Below are 19151 nucleotides of genomic sequence, written 5' to 3' on the forward strand. Positions count from 1 at the left end.
GTTCCGGCCAAAAAGTGATCGTCCGGGAAACATTCCGTCTGTTTTTTTTTTTTTAAAGAATCTCTTACAGAACAACAAGTAATTTATTACTTATTATTTTAATCGTGGTCATTTTTTTTGTTTCTATATATTTTTGACCGTTTGTTCCTTCTTTTGTTCTTTATTATCAAAACAGTAAAGATTTTTTCCACCTACTAGCAGTCGCAGTAATCCATCAAACACTTGGCAAAGGTGTGTTTTTTAAATTATACTTTGATTACATGTGTCAGTTTCACAGTTTCATATGTTCCAGCAGACTACTCCATCACCACAGACACCACAGGGACAACATGACATCTGTGCGCATTCTGCTGACTTTATTATTATTATTAACAATTTCAGTTTGGCCGCTCAAATAAAACATTCATATCAAAAGGAAACTCAACCTCTGACATTCACTGTTTCAGGCCCATTATCATAACATTAGTAAAGTGCAAAATTCCACATCACCTGAAACTGATATCTTTTTCTTTTTTTTTTAAATGTATGAAGTATGCATAGGAACGTTTAACTTTCTTAAAAAAGAAATGAACAGCTTTCAAACATAGCAATGTAAAGCATTGGTCTAGTCCATGTAAAGTGGTGTCATGTATTTTAAAGTCATGCCATGCACATACAGAGCCTCAAACACATCCTTCCTCTTTGGCTCGCAGTGTTCATCTGCAACATGAAACCATTCCACACTTACGCCCGGTGCTCGTCCGTTTGAGGGTCAATACTGTTTCAAGATCAAAAGGCTTTCTGCGGTGATGGAAAACTCAACAAATTGTTCTTTTGTAACTGACGGAAAGCAGTCCGTCTGTGACCAACCTTTCTCTGCACCAGTTTTTATCCAAAATTCACATTAAATCAGATCAAATCAGTAAGTTTGGATTTTCTTTTTACCAAAAGCGCTAGAAAATCGGGCATCACAGACATGCAAAAGTTTGAATTGTGTCACCACAGTATACATTCAACTTCTTCATTAAACAAAGTACCCTTAGGTCTGTGTCACTGTATGAAAACTCTGGGTTAGACTGAGATTCTCTGAATATTGTCTGAGGCAAATGTGGCCTGTTATCGTACATTCAAAGATGCCACAGATGTGGAAACACCTGCAGCATTCCCCCACAGTTCAAAGTGCTGTATTAGATGTAAAAATATATTATTTTAGATCTTCGATCAAACTCCCCTCTCTTCCTCATCCTCGTCTCCATCCTCGTCCCCGTCATCATCTTCCTCCTCTTCCTCCTCCTCCTCCCCCGGGCTGAAGAGGTCATCATTTAGGTCATTCTGATCATGTACATCCTCTTCCTCCTCCTCATCTTCCTCGTCCTCCTCCTCCCCGTCGCTCCTCATCTCCTCCTCGCTGCTGTCGTCCAGGTCGTCGTCGTCCTCCTCCTCCTCCGCAGCCTCTTCCTCGTTATCTTCCTGCTCCTCCTCCTCCTCCTCCAGATCAGAAAGATGGCCTGGAGGGCGGACAAGGTAAAAAAAAGTGAAACTCTGTGTGTCAGGTAGGTTTGTAGCTCCTGTGTGTTTGACGGGATTGAGCGTGTCTTACAGAGCGAATTAATGGCAGAAGAAACGTGACACATCAGCTCCTCTTCCAGGAATTTCCTCATTTCTTCCTCCATCATCACTCCAATAACTTCCGTGTCCATGTCAACGTACTCTGGGTAGAACATGTTTTTTCTTAGCTGTCTGCGGCACCTAAACACACACACACACAATATGGATCAATACATGCAGTTGGACACTAATAAATGTCTGAATTTAAATCCTCAGACACAGCAGCAGTACTTACTGTTTTCCTGTCGTCTTGTATGCCTGAAAAAAAGACCAAACAGATGTTTGATTACAAACATTGGTACCTGATGGTACCTGAATGCATCATTTGTGGCCCCTGCACACGTTGGGAAATATAATCAAATCTGTGCTTTAACGTAGATTTTGGCACCACATGGAAGCCGTGACTGCGCCCAGCAGTCGCACGACAAAAAAAAACAAATCAGAAACTAGGGATGTCCCGATCCGATCACGTGATCGGAAATCAGGCCCGATTACGTGATTTCAGACTCGATCGGAATCGGACATTACCTCCCGATCAGGACTCGGATATATACTTATTAGGGCTCTCAAAGTTAACGCCTTCTGTGCAACAAGCGAGTTGCTATTTGCCTTTATAGAGAATCCTGAAAGTATCGGATCGGGACTCAAAATCAAATGACTCGGACTCGAGGGCAAAAAAACCTGATCGGGACATCCCTATCTGAAACATTTCAGCGAACCTCTGGGACAGTGCTGCGTCTCACCTCGACGAAGCGGAAGGGGTCGTTTTCCTGCATGAGGCCTTCGATGCCGCAGCGGACTTCCTGCAGACGGGCCTTGTCCTGGCAGATTTTGGTGGTGTTCTTCTGGATGGCCAGCCCGTTGGTGTCGTAGTGAGTGCGCGTGCATTCTTGCAGTCGGACGACGAAGCGGAGCACTTTGGCCTTCATCTCCTCACCCAGTCTGGTTAGGCACTGCTCGGCGTCGTCCAAGAACTTCTACAAGATCAAGATTTTCACAAAAGCAGTTACATTACTGAAGATTTTCACGTTTCAAATTTTTAAAAAAAAAGGGATTACTACGAGCTATTTAATATCTAAGGATGCACATTTTACCCTGTTCTGTCTCTCCTTCTCCTTCTGCTCCTGCAGCTTTTTCTCCGCCATGCTGTACTTCCTCTCCACCCTGTACAGCTGCTTGTCCAACGTCCCCTGCTGAACCCAAACAAAGTGTTAAATGGAACACGAGAAATCCACAAAAGACTTTCAAACACAGGGGTGGGAGACAGGATTGATCACTAAACTCTCAACTAAAGCCTTCTGGTATATACATATCACCTCTTTGTTTTTCAGTAGTCAAGAAGTAATGACATCATCAGTGTTTAACTACTTGCATTTTACAGCCTGCACACACACTTCCGAATGAGCGTACATTCTCTCACACGTTGTGGGCTGAGCATTGACAGCGGTGAACTAGAAGCCTCTCACACTCTGTTCAGAAGCATGAAAGAACAGGAAGTGAATCTAGCTCCACTGTGGAGAGCTCACAGAGTCATGTGACTCTCTTTAAACACTCACACACAGACAACACTCATTCATCAGGATTCCAGATTCATCACTTTGTTTAAGCCAGGAAAAGGCCAGGATACAAAGCTCCAGGCTCTTTCTGAGCCTGAGAGGCCTACCTTCAGATCTTTCATGGTGTTTTTCAGGGTCTTGATTGTGTGTCCAGCGTGTCCTCCCTCTATGGTGCAGGCGTTACACACACACATCTTGTCATCTAAGCAGTAGTATCTGGAGGGTCGTAACAAATAAAAAATGGGGATCAGACACATCAAACATGGATACACACTCACTGGAAATCAGTAAGTTTCAGCTGGCTACTCATCTAAGCTGGTCCTGGATGCTAACTGCTACTTGCTAGCCTTGAAAGAGCCTCAGTGGCATCAGCTTGTGGCTTTAATTTATGATTTTTAATTAATCAGTGAGTATTTGGGAGGCATCAGTTAACAAGCACTGACTACTGTTTGTTTATTTATTCATTACCTGTATATCTCATCATGATCTGGGCACTTCCTCTTCCAAAAGTCATTCATCGGTTCTGTGAGAGGATGCTCGCGAAAGGCCGGTAGCTCCAGGTGTGGCTTTACGTGCTCCTGGCACATCGACACCTCGCACTTCAGGCACGTCTTGACCGCAAACATCGAAGCAGCAGCAGCAGCAGCAGCTCCCTGCTTGTCACTGCATTCCTGAGAAATAGAAGCAGCTGAAGGTCTGTCCCCGCCAGCGCTCACGCCTGACACGTCTGCAGCGACTGAAGGGCAGTAGTCACACGGCACAGCAAACGCACTCAGGCTTTGCAGCCCTGCCAGAGAAGACGACAGCAGCTCCCTGGACTTTAAAGCTGTGGCGGCAGCGGCGTTAGCTCTGCGCCTGTGACGGTAGTCATCGGCAATATTGGCAAGTTTGAAGTTTTTCTGAAAGTTGGTGCCACAGCGGTGGCTGTCACGGCACTCGGGACAGCGAAGGCGACCTCTGTCCGCCTGCCGCTTCAGGCGATCGAGGCAGGTCTTGCAGAAGTTGTGACCGCAAGGGAGCAAATGGGGATCGCGGTACAAGTCCAGGCAGACGGGGCAGGTGAGCTCCTCCTGCAGGACGCTGGACTGCTCCAACTGGGCTGAGGCCATGTTGGTGTTCAGATGATGAGAAAGAGAAGGGTAGTGGGGGGAAAAGGTTTCCCAAAGCTGACGTGAGGCCACTGAGAAAAAAAGACAAAGGATTATCTTTAAAATTTTGCCAATGGATTAGTTCAACAGAAAACCTGCTAGTTTCAAATTGACCAGACTTCTAGTCTGTAGACCAGAGCTGTGTCCATAGCAACAGTCCGTTATACATAGCAACCTGCTCTTCAGAAACAGCATATTACACTAGAAAAGGGCATTTCCTGAAGAAAATGCAAATTTGATTGCTGCAGCTGAAGCGTTGCTTTGAAGGCTGATGTGAAGGATTGCTCTGAATTGCTGGAGCTTTGTATGCCTCTGTGTGTCAGCCTGTCACCATGGTAACAGCAGAGGAGACCTCAAAAACCACTCCAACTTTGAGAGCCTGGCGTGCGGAAATGATTCGGAATTAGAAAATTCTGAATACAAGTTTGATAGAGCAGCATCTAACGAGCGTTTTAAGACTAAAATGGAGTCTGTAGCTTGAAATTTGTAGGAGGAGATACATTTGGCAGATGACCCTCGTTGAAGGAATGTCCTCTGTGAGATGAACATTTTGATAGTTGCCTAGCAACGGCAATCAAACTAAAAAAGCAACTGACCAATCAGAGGTCACTGATTACGCCATGCTGGTTCTGCATAACAGACCTTGGCTTCTTTCAAAATTCAAAGCACACATATTATTATAATAATAACAGAATGCATCAGATTTTTCTTACATAATGCTAATTAGTTTGGTTGCCCAGCAACTCTTCTACGTCTTTATTATTATTAGTTTGATTGCAGAGCAATCAAACTTTAGTTCTTCTACTTCTTTATTTTTATTATTATTAGTTTGATTGCAGAGCAATCAAACTTTAGTTCTTCTACTTCTTTATTTTTATTATTATTATTATTATTATTATATTTTCTTCCGTACACTTTTTGGCTCAGCGTATCTTGGGCATACTTTGTGCTATTGAAACCGTTCAAATGTCAAAATGTTCAGCTTATTGAGGACATGATGGGTCAACTTTTAGTTTTTTTCAGCTATTTATAGTTTTTAAAATATTAAGCGTTTTATAAAATTAATTTAACATTGAAGTCTATGAGAGATTTTTCAACTTTTAAAAGCTTTCAGCGTTGGCATACTTTCAGCTACAGAAACCATTCAAAGATCAAAATGTTCAGCTTTTTCAGGTCTTTTCAGCTATTACTTTTCAGAGTTCAGCTATTTATAGTTTTTAAAATATTAAGCGTTTTATAAAATTAATTTAACATTGAAGTCTATGAGAGAGCCCTTCAGAGTCTTCAACTTTTAAAAGTTTTCAGCGCCTGCATACTTTCAGCTACAGAAACCATTCAAAGATCAAAATGTTCAGCTTCTTCTGCTCTTTTCAGCTATTACTTTTCAGAGTTCTCCTGTTTCTAGTTTTCAAATGGTTAACAGTTTTATACCAAGTGGTTTTGAGGTCTCCTCTGAGTTTAACATTAGTGTGTATTGCGTGGAGACTTCAAAGGCAGAGTGGGTGATGTCATCGCTCAGAGTGCGGGAGGGAAAAAAATTAAACCAGTTTCTGCGTTTCTATCCTGCTGCTATGTCTGCACCTTTTATCTGACAGGGATAATTTGTCCACCAGTTCGAAGGAAAAATGGTCTGGGTTCTGATGGTGTCACTCTTAAAACTCAACACCAAACAGTTTTGCCTGTAAATTGAGCTGTTCGGGGGGAGTGCTGGTCATTCTTCCATTAAGACATAATGTAAAACCAAAAACAGAGAAGCAGAGCTGCCATATTTTCTAACTCGCCGCCATCTCCACATCTTCGACATCCCAGACATAAAAATCGTACCAGTTGTAGAGCAACTTCTTGGAATTCTGACGGTGTTCTTATTTTTTGTCTAAAGTCTTCGGTTTGGAGACACCGAGGCGCTGTTCGGAGGGTGCAACCCCCATTAAAATACATGGGATCTGCCTGAGAGGAGTAAAAGGAGAACCACACAGGTGTCTTAAAGAGGGCTTAATTAGGCAGGCAGGGCTGTTACCATGGTGACAGGCTGACACACAGAACTGGCATACAAAGCAGCCATATTTGTAGTCTTTATCCATCATTACGCATGATATGTGCCATATTCATTGCTATGGAGCTGTTTGCTACATATCTACATCAAAATCATTTAGTCTCCCTAAGCCTCAGCTATTATTCCAAGATCAGACAATTCACCTGCTGTTCAAAGCAATTATTCAGCTCCTATTCAGATTAATTCAGCTGTTTTATGACTGCTTCAGATATTATTTAGATTAATTCAGCTGTTACATGCAGATTTCTTATTCTCAAAGAGTTCAAAGCAATCGTTCAAATAAGCGTTCAAAGCAATGCTTCAGCTTCTGCAATCAAACTTGCATTTTCTTCAGGAAATGCTTTTTCTAGTTATTAGTTTGATTGCAGAGCAATCAAACTTTAGTTCTTCTACTTCTTTATTTTTATTATTATTATTATTATTATTATTATATTTTCTTCCGTACACTTTTTGGCTCAGCGTATCTTGGGCATACTTTGTGCTATTGAAACCGTTCAAATGTCAAAATGTTCAGCTTATTGAGGACATGATGGGTCAACTTTTAGTTTTTTTCAGCTATTTATAGTTTTTAAAATATTAAGCGTTTTATAAAATTAATTTAACATTGAAGTCTATGAGAGATTTTTCAACTTTTAAAAGCTTTCAGCGTTGGCATACTTTCAGCTACAGAAACCATTCAAAGATCAAAATGTTCAGCTTTTTCAGGTCTTTTCAGCTATTACTTTTCAGAGTTCAGCTATTTATAGTTTTTAAAATATTAAGCGTTTTATAAAATTAATTTAACATTGAAGTCTATGAGAGAGCCCTTCAGAGTCTTCAACTTTTAAAAGTTTTCAGCGCCTGCATACTTTCAGCTACAGAAACCATTCAAAGATCAAAATGTTCAGCTTCTTCTGCTCTTTTCAGCTATTACTTTTCAGAGTTCTCCTGTTTCTAGTTTTCAAATGGTTAACAGTTTTATACCAAGTGGTTTTGAGGTCTCCTCTGAGTTTAACATTAGTGTGTATTGCGTGGAGACTTCAAAGGCAGAGTGGGTGATGTCATCGCTTAGAGTGCGGGAGGGAAAAAAATTAAACCAGTTTCTGCGTTTCTATCCTGCTGCTATGTCTGCACCTTTTATCTGACAGGGATAATTTGTCCACCAGTTCGAAGGAAAAATGGTCTGGGTTCTGATGGTGTCACTCTTAAAACTCAACACCAAACAGTTTTGCCTGTAAATTGAGCTGTTCGGGGGGAGTGCCGGTCATTCTTCCATTAAGACATAATGTAAAACCAAAAACAGAGAAGCAGAGCTGCCATATTTTCTAACTCGCCGTCATCTCCACATCTTCGACATCCCAGACATAAAAATCGTACCAGTTGTAGAGCAACTTCTTGGAATTCTGACGGTGTTCTTATTTTTTGTCTAAAGTCTTCGGTTTGGAGACACCGAGGCGTTGTTCGGAGGGTGCAACCCCCATTAAAATACATGGGATCTGCCTGAGAGGAGTAAAAGGAGAACCACACAGGTGTCTTAAAGAGGGCTTAATTAGGCAGGCAGGGCTGTTACCATGGTGACAGGCTGACACACAGAACTGGCATACAAAGCAGCCATATTTGTAGTCTTTATCCATCATTACGCATGATATGTGCCATATTCATTGCTATGGAGCTGTTTGCTACATATCTACATCAAAATCATTTAGTCTCCCTAAGCCTCAGCTATTATTCCAAGATCAGACAATTCATCTGCTGTTCAAAGCAATTATTCAGCTCCTATTCAGATTAATTCAGCTGTTTTATGACTGCTTCAGATATTATTTAGATTAATTCAGCTGTTACATGCAGATTTCTTATTCTCAAAGAGTTCAAAGCAATCGTTCAAATAAGCGTTCAAAGCAATGCTTCAGCTTCTGCAATCAAACTTGCATTTTCTTCAGGAAATGCTTTTTCTAGTTATTATTATTATTATATTTTCTTCCGTACACTTTTTGGCTCAGCGTATCTTGGGCATACTTTGTGCTATTGAAACCACTCAAATGTCAAAATGTTCAGCTTATTGAGGACATGATGGGTCAACTTTTAGTTTTTTTCAGCTATTTATAGTTTTTAAAATATTAAGCGTTTTATAAAATTAATTTAACATTGAAGTCTATGAGAGATTTTTCAACTTTTAAAAGCTTTCAGCGTTGGCATACTTTCAGCTACAGAAACCATTCAAAGATCAAAATGTTCAGCTTTTTCAGGTCTTTTCAGCTATTACTTTTCAGAGTTCAGCTATTTATAGTTTTTAAAATATTAAGCGTTTTATAAAATTAATTTAACATTGAAGTCTATGAGAGAGCCCTTCAGAGTCTTCAACTTTTAAAAGTTTTCAGCGCCTGCATACTTTCAGCTACAGAAACCATTCAAAGATCAAAATGTTCAGCTTCTTCTGCTCTTTTCAGCTATTACTTTTCAGAGTTCTCCTGTTTCTAGTTTTCAAATGGTTAACAGTTTTATACCAAGTGGTTTTGAGGTCTCCTCTGAGTTTAACATTAGTGTGTATTGCGTGGAGACTTCAAAGGCAGAGTGGGTGATGTCATCGCTTAGAGTGCGGGAGGGAAAAAAATTAAACCAGTTTCTGCGTTTCTATCCTGCTGCTATGTCTGCACCTTTTATCTGACAGGGATAATTTGTCCACCAGTTCGAAGGAAAAATGGTCTGGGTTCTGATGGTGTCACTCTTAAAACTCAACACCAAACAGTTTTGCCTGTAAATTGAGCTGTTCGGGGGGAGTGCCGGTCATTCTTCCATTAAGACATAATGTAAAACCAAAAACAGAGAAGCAGAGCTGCCATATTTTCTAACTCGCCGTCATCTCCACATCTTCGACATCCCAGACATAAAAATCGTACCAGTTGTAGAGCAACTTCTTGGAATTCTGACGGTGTTCTTATTTTTTGTCTAAAGTCTTCGGTTTGGAGACACCGAGGCGTTGTTCGGAGGGTGCAACCCCCATTAAAATACATGGGATCTGCCTGAGAGGAGTAAAAGGAGAACCACACAGGTGTCTTAAAGAGGGCTTAATTAGGCAGGCAGGGCTGTTACCATGGTGACAGGCTGACACACAGAACTGGCATACAAAGCAGCCATATTTGTAGTCTTTATCCATCATTACGCATGATATGTGCCATATTCATTGCTATGGAGCTGTTTGCTACATATCTACATCAAAATCATTTAGTCTCCCTAAGCCTCAGCTATTATTCCAAGATCAGACAATTCATCTGCTGTTCAAAGCAATTATTCAGCTCCTGTTCAAATTAATTCAGCTGTTTTATGACTGCTTCAGATATTATTTAGATTAATTCAGCTGTTACATGCAGATTTCTTATTCTCAAAGAGTTCAAAGCAATCGTTCAAATAAGCGTTCAAAGCAATGCTTCAGCTTCTGCAATCAAACTTGCATTTTCTTCAGGAAATGCTTTTTCTAGTTATTATTATTATACAAGAACAAGAGTTTGGTTGCTGGGCAACCAAACTAAATATTATAATATTAAAGATATTAAACATTTTCCATGTCGTCTGCAAAATGCTACTCCTACAAATTACAAGATGGAGAAACCATTCGAAGCTTAAAATACTTCCAACATCTTGGTCTTCAAAACCTGTATACAGAATTTGGAAATTCAGCTCCGTCTTCAAATGGCAGGGGATTTTTGAGGTCTCCTCTGCTGTTACCATGGAGACATGGATGCATAGCAACCTGAATGTTTGTTAGGAGCAGCTGATAAACGCTTTGTTTGGTCGTAAGGAGCACAATGAATAAACGTACCGCAGATTCTCGGCTGAGTGGAATTCTTTTCAATATCTGCTGGAGGAGGCTTCGCTGTTGTAATGCTTTCCTATCTTGCTGTGGAGTCAATAAATAAAGATCGTCAGAGTTCATTCCTTTGATCCGAGCAAACATTCCGTTACTATGGCAACAACCAACGCGCCACACTTCACACCTAATGCATGTCGCGTACGCATGCACGACACTATATACTACAGCTGTAGCCAGCGTTGTGGCCTCGTCGCGCTCTCTTCGGCTTTCTTCGGCTTTCTTCGTACTCCAGCTTATGGTGACAAGACGTTGAACCTCTTAGAACGTGCTGCTCCGCATCATTTTTATTATTATATATAGGTAATATGTGATCAAAAAAAATGTGTGACACACAAAAATTGTTTTTTTTACATTAGTTTGTCATTTTTACATTTAGTGCCACGTCTAAAATGTGATTTTAAGAGACCATTCTAACCATTAAAGGAATGTTAAGTTAACCTAAGATTATGTATATGTGACAACACTAGAAACAAAAAACTATATAAAAATCAAACAGGTGATGATGCAAAATGTGGATATCATCAGTTCTGGTGGGGTTACAGATGGATTTTGTGTATCTGGTTTATAAATCAAACACTATAACTGGGCCATTTTCACAATTTCTTATCATTTCACAGTCATTAGCTCAGGGGGGAAATAGAAATACACAGAATTATGGGTACATTTGACCCTTTTTTAAGTGTCTTGTATATGTGAGACTGATTTCTTCATCCTGTCTGAGCTTCAGTGAAATACACAAGTGAAAGTAAAAGCTGTGCACTGTTCGGCCTGCTAGTTCAAACACAGCGATTCAAAACAGATCGATTCAAGCCTGCGACCTCAGATATGAGCAGAACACACACACACAGGCCTGTAATGTGACATTAACAGCCTCCCCTTCGTTTAAACCACCACGGTCCGTGTTATTCCGGGCTGTCCGTTAAGGGGTCAACTAACAATTAGCTAACTTGCTTCTGCACTAATCTCCGCTGGTTGAGTGGATGTTGTTGCTGTTGGAGGCTAAAGCAAAACAACACACACACACACACACACACACACACACTTACCCTAACGGTGTGTAGACACTTAAGGGTGTCCGTCAGATGAAACAGGGATTTCCGGAGCGCTAAAGTCCGTCCGTGTCGTCAGAGAAGAGGCTAAGGTCTCAAATCTGGATGCCGCGGTGCACCTGTCGTGCTCGGGCTAACATGATGTTACCGGTTAGCTCTGGTCGTTTGTGTCCCGCAAAACAGTCCAGTCTACTCCGAGGAAATGTTCCAGTCGCCGGCCTGTTAGGCTCTTCTTCTTCTGGAGGGTTCCGTTAATTGACACACAAAGGCTGAATGGACGCTCAGGTGAGCGGCCGACACACGGACAGTCCGTGAACTGACGGCGAGCAGCCTGCTGCTGCTGCGGGGAAAATGCTGCATTCACGGCGGCTCGGAAAGTTCGAGTTACGAATGTGTGCACGGTTAGGTGAATACCCGGTTAATGCAAATTAATTTTACTGTTCGCTTGTTTTTTATTTTGAGTAACTCGAGTTTTCAGTTTTAGATTTTCTCCATTTAACATATTTACTTAACCCTTAATCTTATCTCATCTTATTGATTGTTGTTTAGTTTCAAATAAATTATTCACTTGTGGGTTTTTTTTAGAAACAATATATTATAAATATATATATATATATAAAAAACATTAAATATAATGTAATAAAAAGATAATTGTGTTGGTTTTGACATAAAATTTACAGATATTTTTTGTGTAATGTTTCTCTTCTACAGTATTATTATTTTTAACAATAAGGGTTAAAAAAAGTTTTATTAAGCCTATACCTGTCTGTGTTGGATCAAAATAATCCAATAAATAATAAATAAATATACAAAACAATTAAATCATGCATATGTTTCAGGAGTCTAATCCTTCCAACTGCACCTGAAAGCAGCAAACACCATGTGGTTAATTTCAGAAGCAGTCAAAACAAATATTCCCAGTTTCCAAGTTTAATTCAAATTCATACTTTTTGTCAACATTTTTCAATGAATGAAAAACTGCAGGATAATACAACCATTTCCCTTTCTAACAAAACACCGATGCCTTTTTACAACAGAACTTTGTAGACCTCTACTTCATTATGTGTCTGTGGTTCTGTCACCATTTCAAGGTTTGACTGGTTTCAGAACCTCCTCCTATGCATTGTGAGGGGCCCCCACGTCAAAGACGACAGGCCCCTGAATGGTGAAGCCAAGATAGAAAAGCGTGGTGCCCAGAGCTGGCCCGTCTGGGTTAACTTCAGTTCGGGCCTTTATTCTTTTCTCTCCCACATGAACCCACACTTCCCGCCCTTCACGTTCCCATGGTTGGCATGCCTCCACCCGGACTGGGAGGAGGATATCTCGGACTTTTTGAAGGTGCCACACATTCCCACTGACCCACATTTCATTGATGCGCCTCATTTTTCTATTCCCTTTGTCCACATTTTCTTCCACAATTGCATCCAACCTTGATTTGTGAATCCATCTGCTCAGTCCGGAGCCTTTTCCCAGAAAGAACAGGGGCAACAGGTAGCGGCCTCGGAGGTATTTGTCATACATGGCTCTCTCAAATGCTCTCTCCATGAATGTGACATACTGTTGCAGGTCAAGGTCAAACACGAGGCCAGCAGGAGAGGGTTGTGCTGGTTCTAACCCATCAATGTCCTCATCCTCCCCGTTTCTGGTGTTGACCTCTTCATCCTCTGTGGCCTGGCATTCTTCATCATCTTCTTGCTGTCCCTGATGGTGTTCCTCCGGCCAAAACAAGAGCAGAACCAAAAGGTAGAACTCAGAATTCCTTAAGCCCACATCTGTGCCGAGGAATACGTAAAGGATTATTTGGAGTTCCGTCACCAGATCCAGATGGGGAGCGTTCGGCATCTTGTTGCTCAAGATGATGTTGGAGAGGACGTACCGCTCTGCCAGGTCAACATCTTCAGGATTTTCTTCGTACTGGCTCCTCAGATGGTCTCGGATTATCTCTAATTCCCTTTGAGTGCTTGGAGCCTCTTGTTTAAAGGCACGCTGTCCTCTTGATGTGAAAAGGCCACGATTCAGATGGTCAAGAAGGCCTGGAAAGCTGGTGGAAGCAGCTGCTCTTTGTCCGGTGTAGTTTTCATAACAAAGCACCACATTCTTCCAGAAGTAATGTGGCTCCAAGGTGGTCATGCTGGGCTTGGAGTAGGTTAGGTACCACTCAAAAAATGTAAACTTGGTTTCAACTTGCATTCCTAAGTCTGGAATGGTGTTGACATCAAGTTTCTTGAAGACGATGTTTGCTACTTGAATAAAACCAAAAAGGCCTCGGTTGTTGAAGGAATCTGAAATGTTCACAGTACCTCCTGGGTCCTCCATCTGTGGGACCACTTCTTTCTCAGCTTTATCCTCTACATCTTCAAATGCTTTAAAGGCTTGGTTTGCCATTTCTACAACACCATGTGTTGTAAAGGAGAGATGTTGTGAATTCATCAGTTGGTGCATGTAAACCTGTCCAAGAGTGTCGGCCATGTAAGAGTTGCGCGGAGCTCTGTTAATGGCATTTCTTGCCCAGGTTTCAGCAGATCTGTAGTGTCTGGTGATTTTTTGTCTGTATTGAAAAAATGTGTAGATATTTCCAGGTTGACTCTTTTTGTTACTGTAAAAAATACGTTGACAGAGACTGTGATAGAGACGAGAAATGGTTTGGGGGAAATTGGGGTTCTGTGTGAACTTATTTGAAGCAGTTTTCAAAACAGAGACAGCGTTGTAATGGTTCTCGTGCTCCATCACATCGCTGACCAGCTTTGAGAACTTCTCTTTACACCCCTCTTGCATTTCTCTCTTTGTCAGCAAATATTTGATGAACTGGATTATGTGGGGTTGGGGCTGATCTCCACAAAGAGAGACCATGAGATCCTTGGCTGTAGTACTTCTGGTAAAGCCTGTAACAGCCAGCAACTCCACAGCTTTCCTTGCAACCTGTGGGTGAATCATACACACATGTTCAGGGCCTGGATTAGATGTGTGGATGAAGCGGGTAAAGGGCTCCATTCTTTCTTCAAAGGGGGGGCCTCCATGGATGGGATCAGGTGGTCCAAGGATGCGTTGACACTCATCCTTCAGGAGGTAGGAATCTGGAACATATGCGTTCAGGAGCGCCAGAAAAGAGAACACCTTTGTGTTGGTGGACCATCTTGGTGGGTTTTTTTGCACATAATGTGAAAGTTGCTCCTGCCAGTAGTTTTCAAACTGAGTCACTGCTTCATCGCTGACCACAGCAGAGGTCGGAGACTCTCTTTGGTTATGATCCATGGTGTGAAGCTGCAAAATGAAGATGAAGGTAGAATCTTAAAAAACCTAAAGAACCAAGGTGAGCAAATGTTATGGTATTAATGTGTAGTCACACTCACTGGCATTAGGGGGAGACAAAATTTCAACACTGTAGGTTTAATTCATAATCATTCAAACATGCCTCTGCGTTTTTGGTAAACAGGGACACACTGAACCATTTAGAGACCTACACTCAATCAATATAGTGTATTCACCCACAGAAGATCTGCTAACAGGGTTTTTGCAGTATTCAGTAAGTTAACTTTAAGACCTCTTTAAGACCTTTCAAGACCATTGTGAATGAAATTTTAGACCAACGCATTACCCAAAACAAGATGCTGCAAACTGTTGTATGACAGGTGCTTTGTAATTGAGTGAAGAACCCAAAGCACCTCCGATTTTTAATGTCTCATTGGAACCAAATGCTGGTCGAAGGTTGTTAGTGGAAGTGGTGGCCCTGGAGGGACCGGGCACTGACAAAGATGAGGGCGGCTGGGGTGACATACAAAACTGGGTGATGATAGCTTAAGCCCGCTGAAGGCTTTTTACAGCAAGCTGGTGTTGTCTGCCTTGGACTGAGACTCAAGCACTTTCACACCCAAGGTCCATAACTGGATGGTCCTCTTGCAAGGTTTACAACGAGCTTGCTGGGAACGGCACTCGTCAACTCTCTCTTAATGTGAACCTGACCAACCAATGACAGCCTCCCTGTTAGGAAGCTACGGCTGAAAACGAAAAGAAAACGGATGAACTGGTCCCTAAAACGAACTCCACCTTTATGTTCGGTACTGTTTCTGCCGGCAGCAGCGGCGCATCTTCTAAGCCTGTGTGTGTGTGTGTGTGCGCGCGCGACGTGTGTCGCAGTGGAAGGGCCGCGTGTATACGAATGTATTAAATGCTACGAGCACGTACGCGCCCACCTCTCCGAACATTACCAGCTCGTTATTTTCAGGTTCGCTGCTGTTGTGCCGTCAGCAGCTCTTCTAAACCTGTATGTGTGTGTCAGATGCAGACAGAGTCAACAGCTAATGACGTCACCAAAACAATAACGCAGGCATTTGATGAAGAGGCTCCATGAGGACTCTAGTAAACGGTGGACAGAGGTGACAGCAGCAGCTCTGTTTGTCCTTAGATATGATTCCCATTAAAGTTTGATCATTTGTTCTAAATCACTTTGAACTTTAACCTATTTGAAATAAAGCTTAATTTTGTTCTGTAATTGTTATTTAAATTTTCATGTTTATTCAAAACTAATACTGAGTGCACGTTATCAGTGTTTACTTTTAGATCTACTGATAGTTTTTGAGAAGTGACAGAGTAGGCTACCTGAAGTCATTTACACAGAAACATGCAAATTAGTGTCAATGTAAAAACAAATCCTGATAAAGTGATCGTGATTTTATCATTAAAGAATCGTGATATAAACTTTTTGCCATATCGCCCACCCCTAATTCACATCTACAAGTGCAGCTCTCTCAATGAATTGTTATTATTCTAGGTGACGTCCTGTCTGCTTCTCAGTAGTTATTTTGAGGCTTGTGTGTTGTATTTAGTGTTTGTCTCTCGTCACTTCAACCTTGCTGGTGTTATTTCACCTGAGAGATGGTTCTAGTTTTTAACTCTCTGACTCTCTCTCTCTGACTGATTTGCCTGCTTTGATGCAAATCAGTTGTGAGTTGACACTTGTTGTTTTCAATGATAAGTGCTGCTGTTCTAAATTTTTTATAGGAATTAAAGAATTTACAGTGGTTGAAATATTATGAAGTGGTTTCCATAAAGGTCTCTCATATGGACTGAAATAAGTAATGACGCAGCTTACCGACCTGGATCAGCTCCCTTAATAAGGTCTGTTTCTGGTTGAACCTGTTTTGGCTGCTGGCAGATTCCTGATGGTGAAACGCAACAAAACATATTATTACTATATATATATATATACACACAGAGAGAGTTAAAATGTTAAAAAAAATGTAAATTAGTGCTACCTGTTTGATGTTCCTGTGTGTGTGTGTGTGTGTGTTTGCAGGATGAAGGCACCAGGGATGTTTTTTATTAGGAGTCTGAGCCACGCCTCTGTACTGTGACGTACTGTACATGTGTGCATTCCTGTCTGACAAGATAGCAAGTGTGTTTCTGCAGAAATGATAACAGAGTTCTGCTTTCCTGTAAATACCATCCGTAGGAAACCCAAAAGAATACAAATATTCAAAAGAAAGACAATAAAACACCAGTTGTGACTATTGGAATATTATATCTCCATATCCATCTGTCAATCAAAACAATCACATCCTTATTTCTGCAGGACTCCGGAGTCGTTCTTTGTGTAAATGTGTTTATTTCTGCTGTGAAGTTGAACATTTTAACATGAAGTTCTCACTTTTGGACGCAGCCCTCTAATGGCCACGTGGGGAACTGCAGTTTTTAGTACTTTTGCATTGCAGTTGTAGTACTCAAGATCAGTCCTGGTCTCATAACAGCTGAGCTTTGATTGACATCACAAGCGTCTTATCCACACGACCACCTCTGCACCACTCGTGCGTCGCCTCCTTACCTGTATTTGGATTAACTGGGAATTTAGGCAGAAGCTGCCAACATGGTGACAGTCAGAGCCTCTCATACAGACTCAAAGCAGCTCACATATGTTCATCTATTATTTTTACAGCATGTGCTCAACCCATAATATGTGATATGTAAATTTATATACCTGTAATATACTTAATTATTCCACATCTAAGATTATTATTCTCACACTGACTGAACTACTGTTTCAACTATTAATGCACATGCAACGTTTATACATGAAGCCACACCGGTTGTTGGTCTAAAGTGAGTCGCTGTCTGTCCACGGCCTTCAAATGGGTTTTCATCAACCTGCAATCAGAAGACATAACTGTAATAATCACACCTTTGTTTCACTGCCTTGGCTTTTACTCTTGATTTACAGTAAAACAAAACTGCACACACCCTGTGTGGAATGGGTGACGAGTTCATTCCGGATAGCTTTCCAGTGGATTTTGAAATTGTTCACACCCTGAGTCTCCAGCAGAAACTGAAGCTGTAAGCAGAGATGTACAGATTAGTTTCACTTTGTCACTGTCTTTGTGTGTTTTTGTTTTGTTTTCGTTCACCTGCTTCAGGAGGGAGAACCTCTCTGTAGGAAGACTCAGGTTGGCTGTCGAACTTGCTTTCACTTTCACCACAATTCTCATGGTCTTTGCTTCTAAAGAGAAACACGCGAATGTCCCACATATTTTACATCTGATTGTACAAAAAACAGGCCCACATTAAGCAAGCAAAAAATAATAATTCTCCAGTACTCACTGCGGCTGCAGGCAACAGAAAACAGCTTATCACAGGCAGAGTCATCCCACTGCTGCTGGAAGGATTTTCTAGGTGAAACACAGTGCTGGACCCCGTTAAGATTATCAGGGTTCCCAGCATCCCAGTATCTGAAGGAGGCATTGCTTCCACTAAACCACGCAAAGCTGTCTCTGAACAACCCGATCCAGACAGCAACACCGTTTGCAACTTGATTGATCTTCCGATGCTGCTCCAGTGTTTTCTCACTGACCAGGTCTGTGTAATACTGCCTGCAGACGCTTTGAGCATCTCGCCATGACAGAAGCGTGGTGTTTAGGGTGTACTGTTCTACCCCATAGCTGTCGTCTAGAAGAAAGGATTAAAATTAGTCCACCATGGGCAGAGATGAGGATTAAGCATTAAAAACTGCAGTTCCTCAAATGGCCACTTAAGGGTGGCTCAAAAAGTGTGTCATTCCCCACAGACTTCTGTGTTTAAATGTCCACCTTTTTGACTGTACTTGTATTAAATAGGAGGTTTCATGCATCCATTCACATTTTTCTCACAGACTATGCTTAGGACCTATCACCATGGCAACCCAAAATGGTCAAGAAAAGGATGGGACAATTCTGTTTTTACATCAAATCAAACCCAAACCCAACTGAACTAAGAGAAAGTGAATGTTCGTGACTCAAACACAGCCAAATTTTTGTGTTGTTGTTACTTCTTTCGTCATTGGTTTTGGGGTCATTGCTATGTGGCCATCAGGGGAACTGCATCTAAAAATAAACAAATAAAAAATGTTAGCCTCCTTGCTAATACGTGGAAATTAGTAGCTACCAATTGGACACTAAGTCGGCCAGCTTGCCATTATCAGCCTTTGCTGCTGTCTGTGTCCTTTGACCTTGTGTGACATCAGCTCGCATTATTTGTTTAAGCTCATCCTGACTGCAAAACAAATATCCGACATTTGAATGTTTGTCGATTAAAATTAGTCCACCGTGGGCAGAGATGAGGATTAAGCATTAAAAACTGCAGTTCCTCAAATGGCCACTTAAGGGTGGCTCAAAAAGTGCGTCATTCCCCACAGACTTCTGTGTTTAAATGTCCACCTTTTTGACTGTACTTGTATTAAATAGGAGGTTTCATGCATCCATTCACATTTTTCTCACAGACTATGCTTAGGACCTATCACCATGGCAACCCAAAATGGTCAAGAAAAGGATGGGACAATTCTGTTTTTACATCAAATCAAACCCAAACCCAACTGAACTAAGAGAAAGTGAATGTTCGTGACTCAAACACAGCCAAATTTTTGTGTTGTTGTTACTTCTTTCGTCATTG

General features: G+C 41.4%; 2 protein-coding genes across 4 annotated transcripts; both read right to left on the reverse strand.

Annotated features, from left to right (window-relative positions):
- Nucleotides 1–346: 346 nt before the first annotated feature.
- On the reverse strand, nucleotides 347–11576 carry LOC114435563 (E3 ubiquitin/ISG15 ligase TRIM25). 2 transcript variants are annotated; one of them, XM_028405323.1, is made up of 8 exons: nucleotides 11238–11576; nucleotides 3612–4323; nucleotides 3251–3359; nucleotides 2682–2777; nucleotides 2331–2564; nucleotides 1823–1845; nucleotides 1580–1728; nucleotides 347–1487 (listed from the first exon to the last, which is right to left on the reverse strand). In XM_028405323.1, exons 2-8 carry the CDS (start codon nucleotides 4250–4252, stop codon nucleotides 1201–1203), a joined length of 1539 nt encoding a protein of 512 aa, XP_028261124.1. In that variant the 5' UTR covers nucleotides 4253–4323; nucleotides 11238–11576; the 3' UTR covers nucleotides 347–1200. The 2 variants fall into 2 exon arrangements, with proteins under 2 accessions (XP_028261124.1, XP_028261123.1); XM_028405322.1 differs by having other exon boundaries at nucleotides 2682–2780.
- Nucleotides 11577–12245: 669 nt separating this feature from the next.
- LOC114436400 (sterile alpha motif domain-containing protein 9-like) lies at nucleotides 12246–17703 on the reverse strand. Of its 2 annotated transcripts, XM_028406638.1 has the most exons (6): nucleotides 17636–17703; nucleotides 17472–17562; nucleotides 17318–17378; nucleotides 16493–16617; nucleotides 16334–16396; nucleotides 12246–14501 (listed from the first exon to the last, which is right to left on the reverse strand). In XM_028406638.1, the coding sequence occupies exons 2-6, from the start codon at nucleotides 17496–17498 to the stop codon at nucleotides 12357–12359; spliced, it is 2421 nt and encodes an 806-aa protein (XP_028262439.1). In that variant the 5' UTR covers nucleotides 17499–17562; nucleotides 17636–17703; the 3' UTR covers nucleotides 12246–12356. The 2 variants fall into 2 exon arrangements, with proteins under 2 accessions (XP_028262439.1, XP_028262440.1); XM_028406639.1 differs by lacking the exons at nucleotides 17318–17378; nucleotides 17472–17562; nucleotides 17636–17703 and having other exon boundaries at nucleotides 16330–16396; nucleotides 16493–16512.
- Between the last annotated feature and the right edge of the window lie 1448 nt (nucleotides 17704–19151).

Source organism: Parambassis ranga, chromosome 5, assembly GCF_900634625.1.
Source record: "Parambassis ranga chromosome 5, fParRan2.1, whole genome shotgun sequence".
In the NCBI taxonomy this organism is placed as follows: Eukaryota; Metazoa; Chordata; class Actinopteri; family Ambassidae; genus Parambassis; species Parambassis ranga.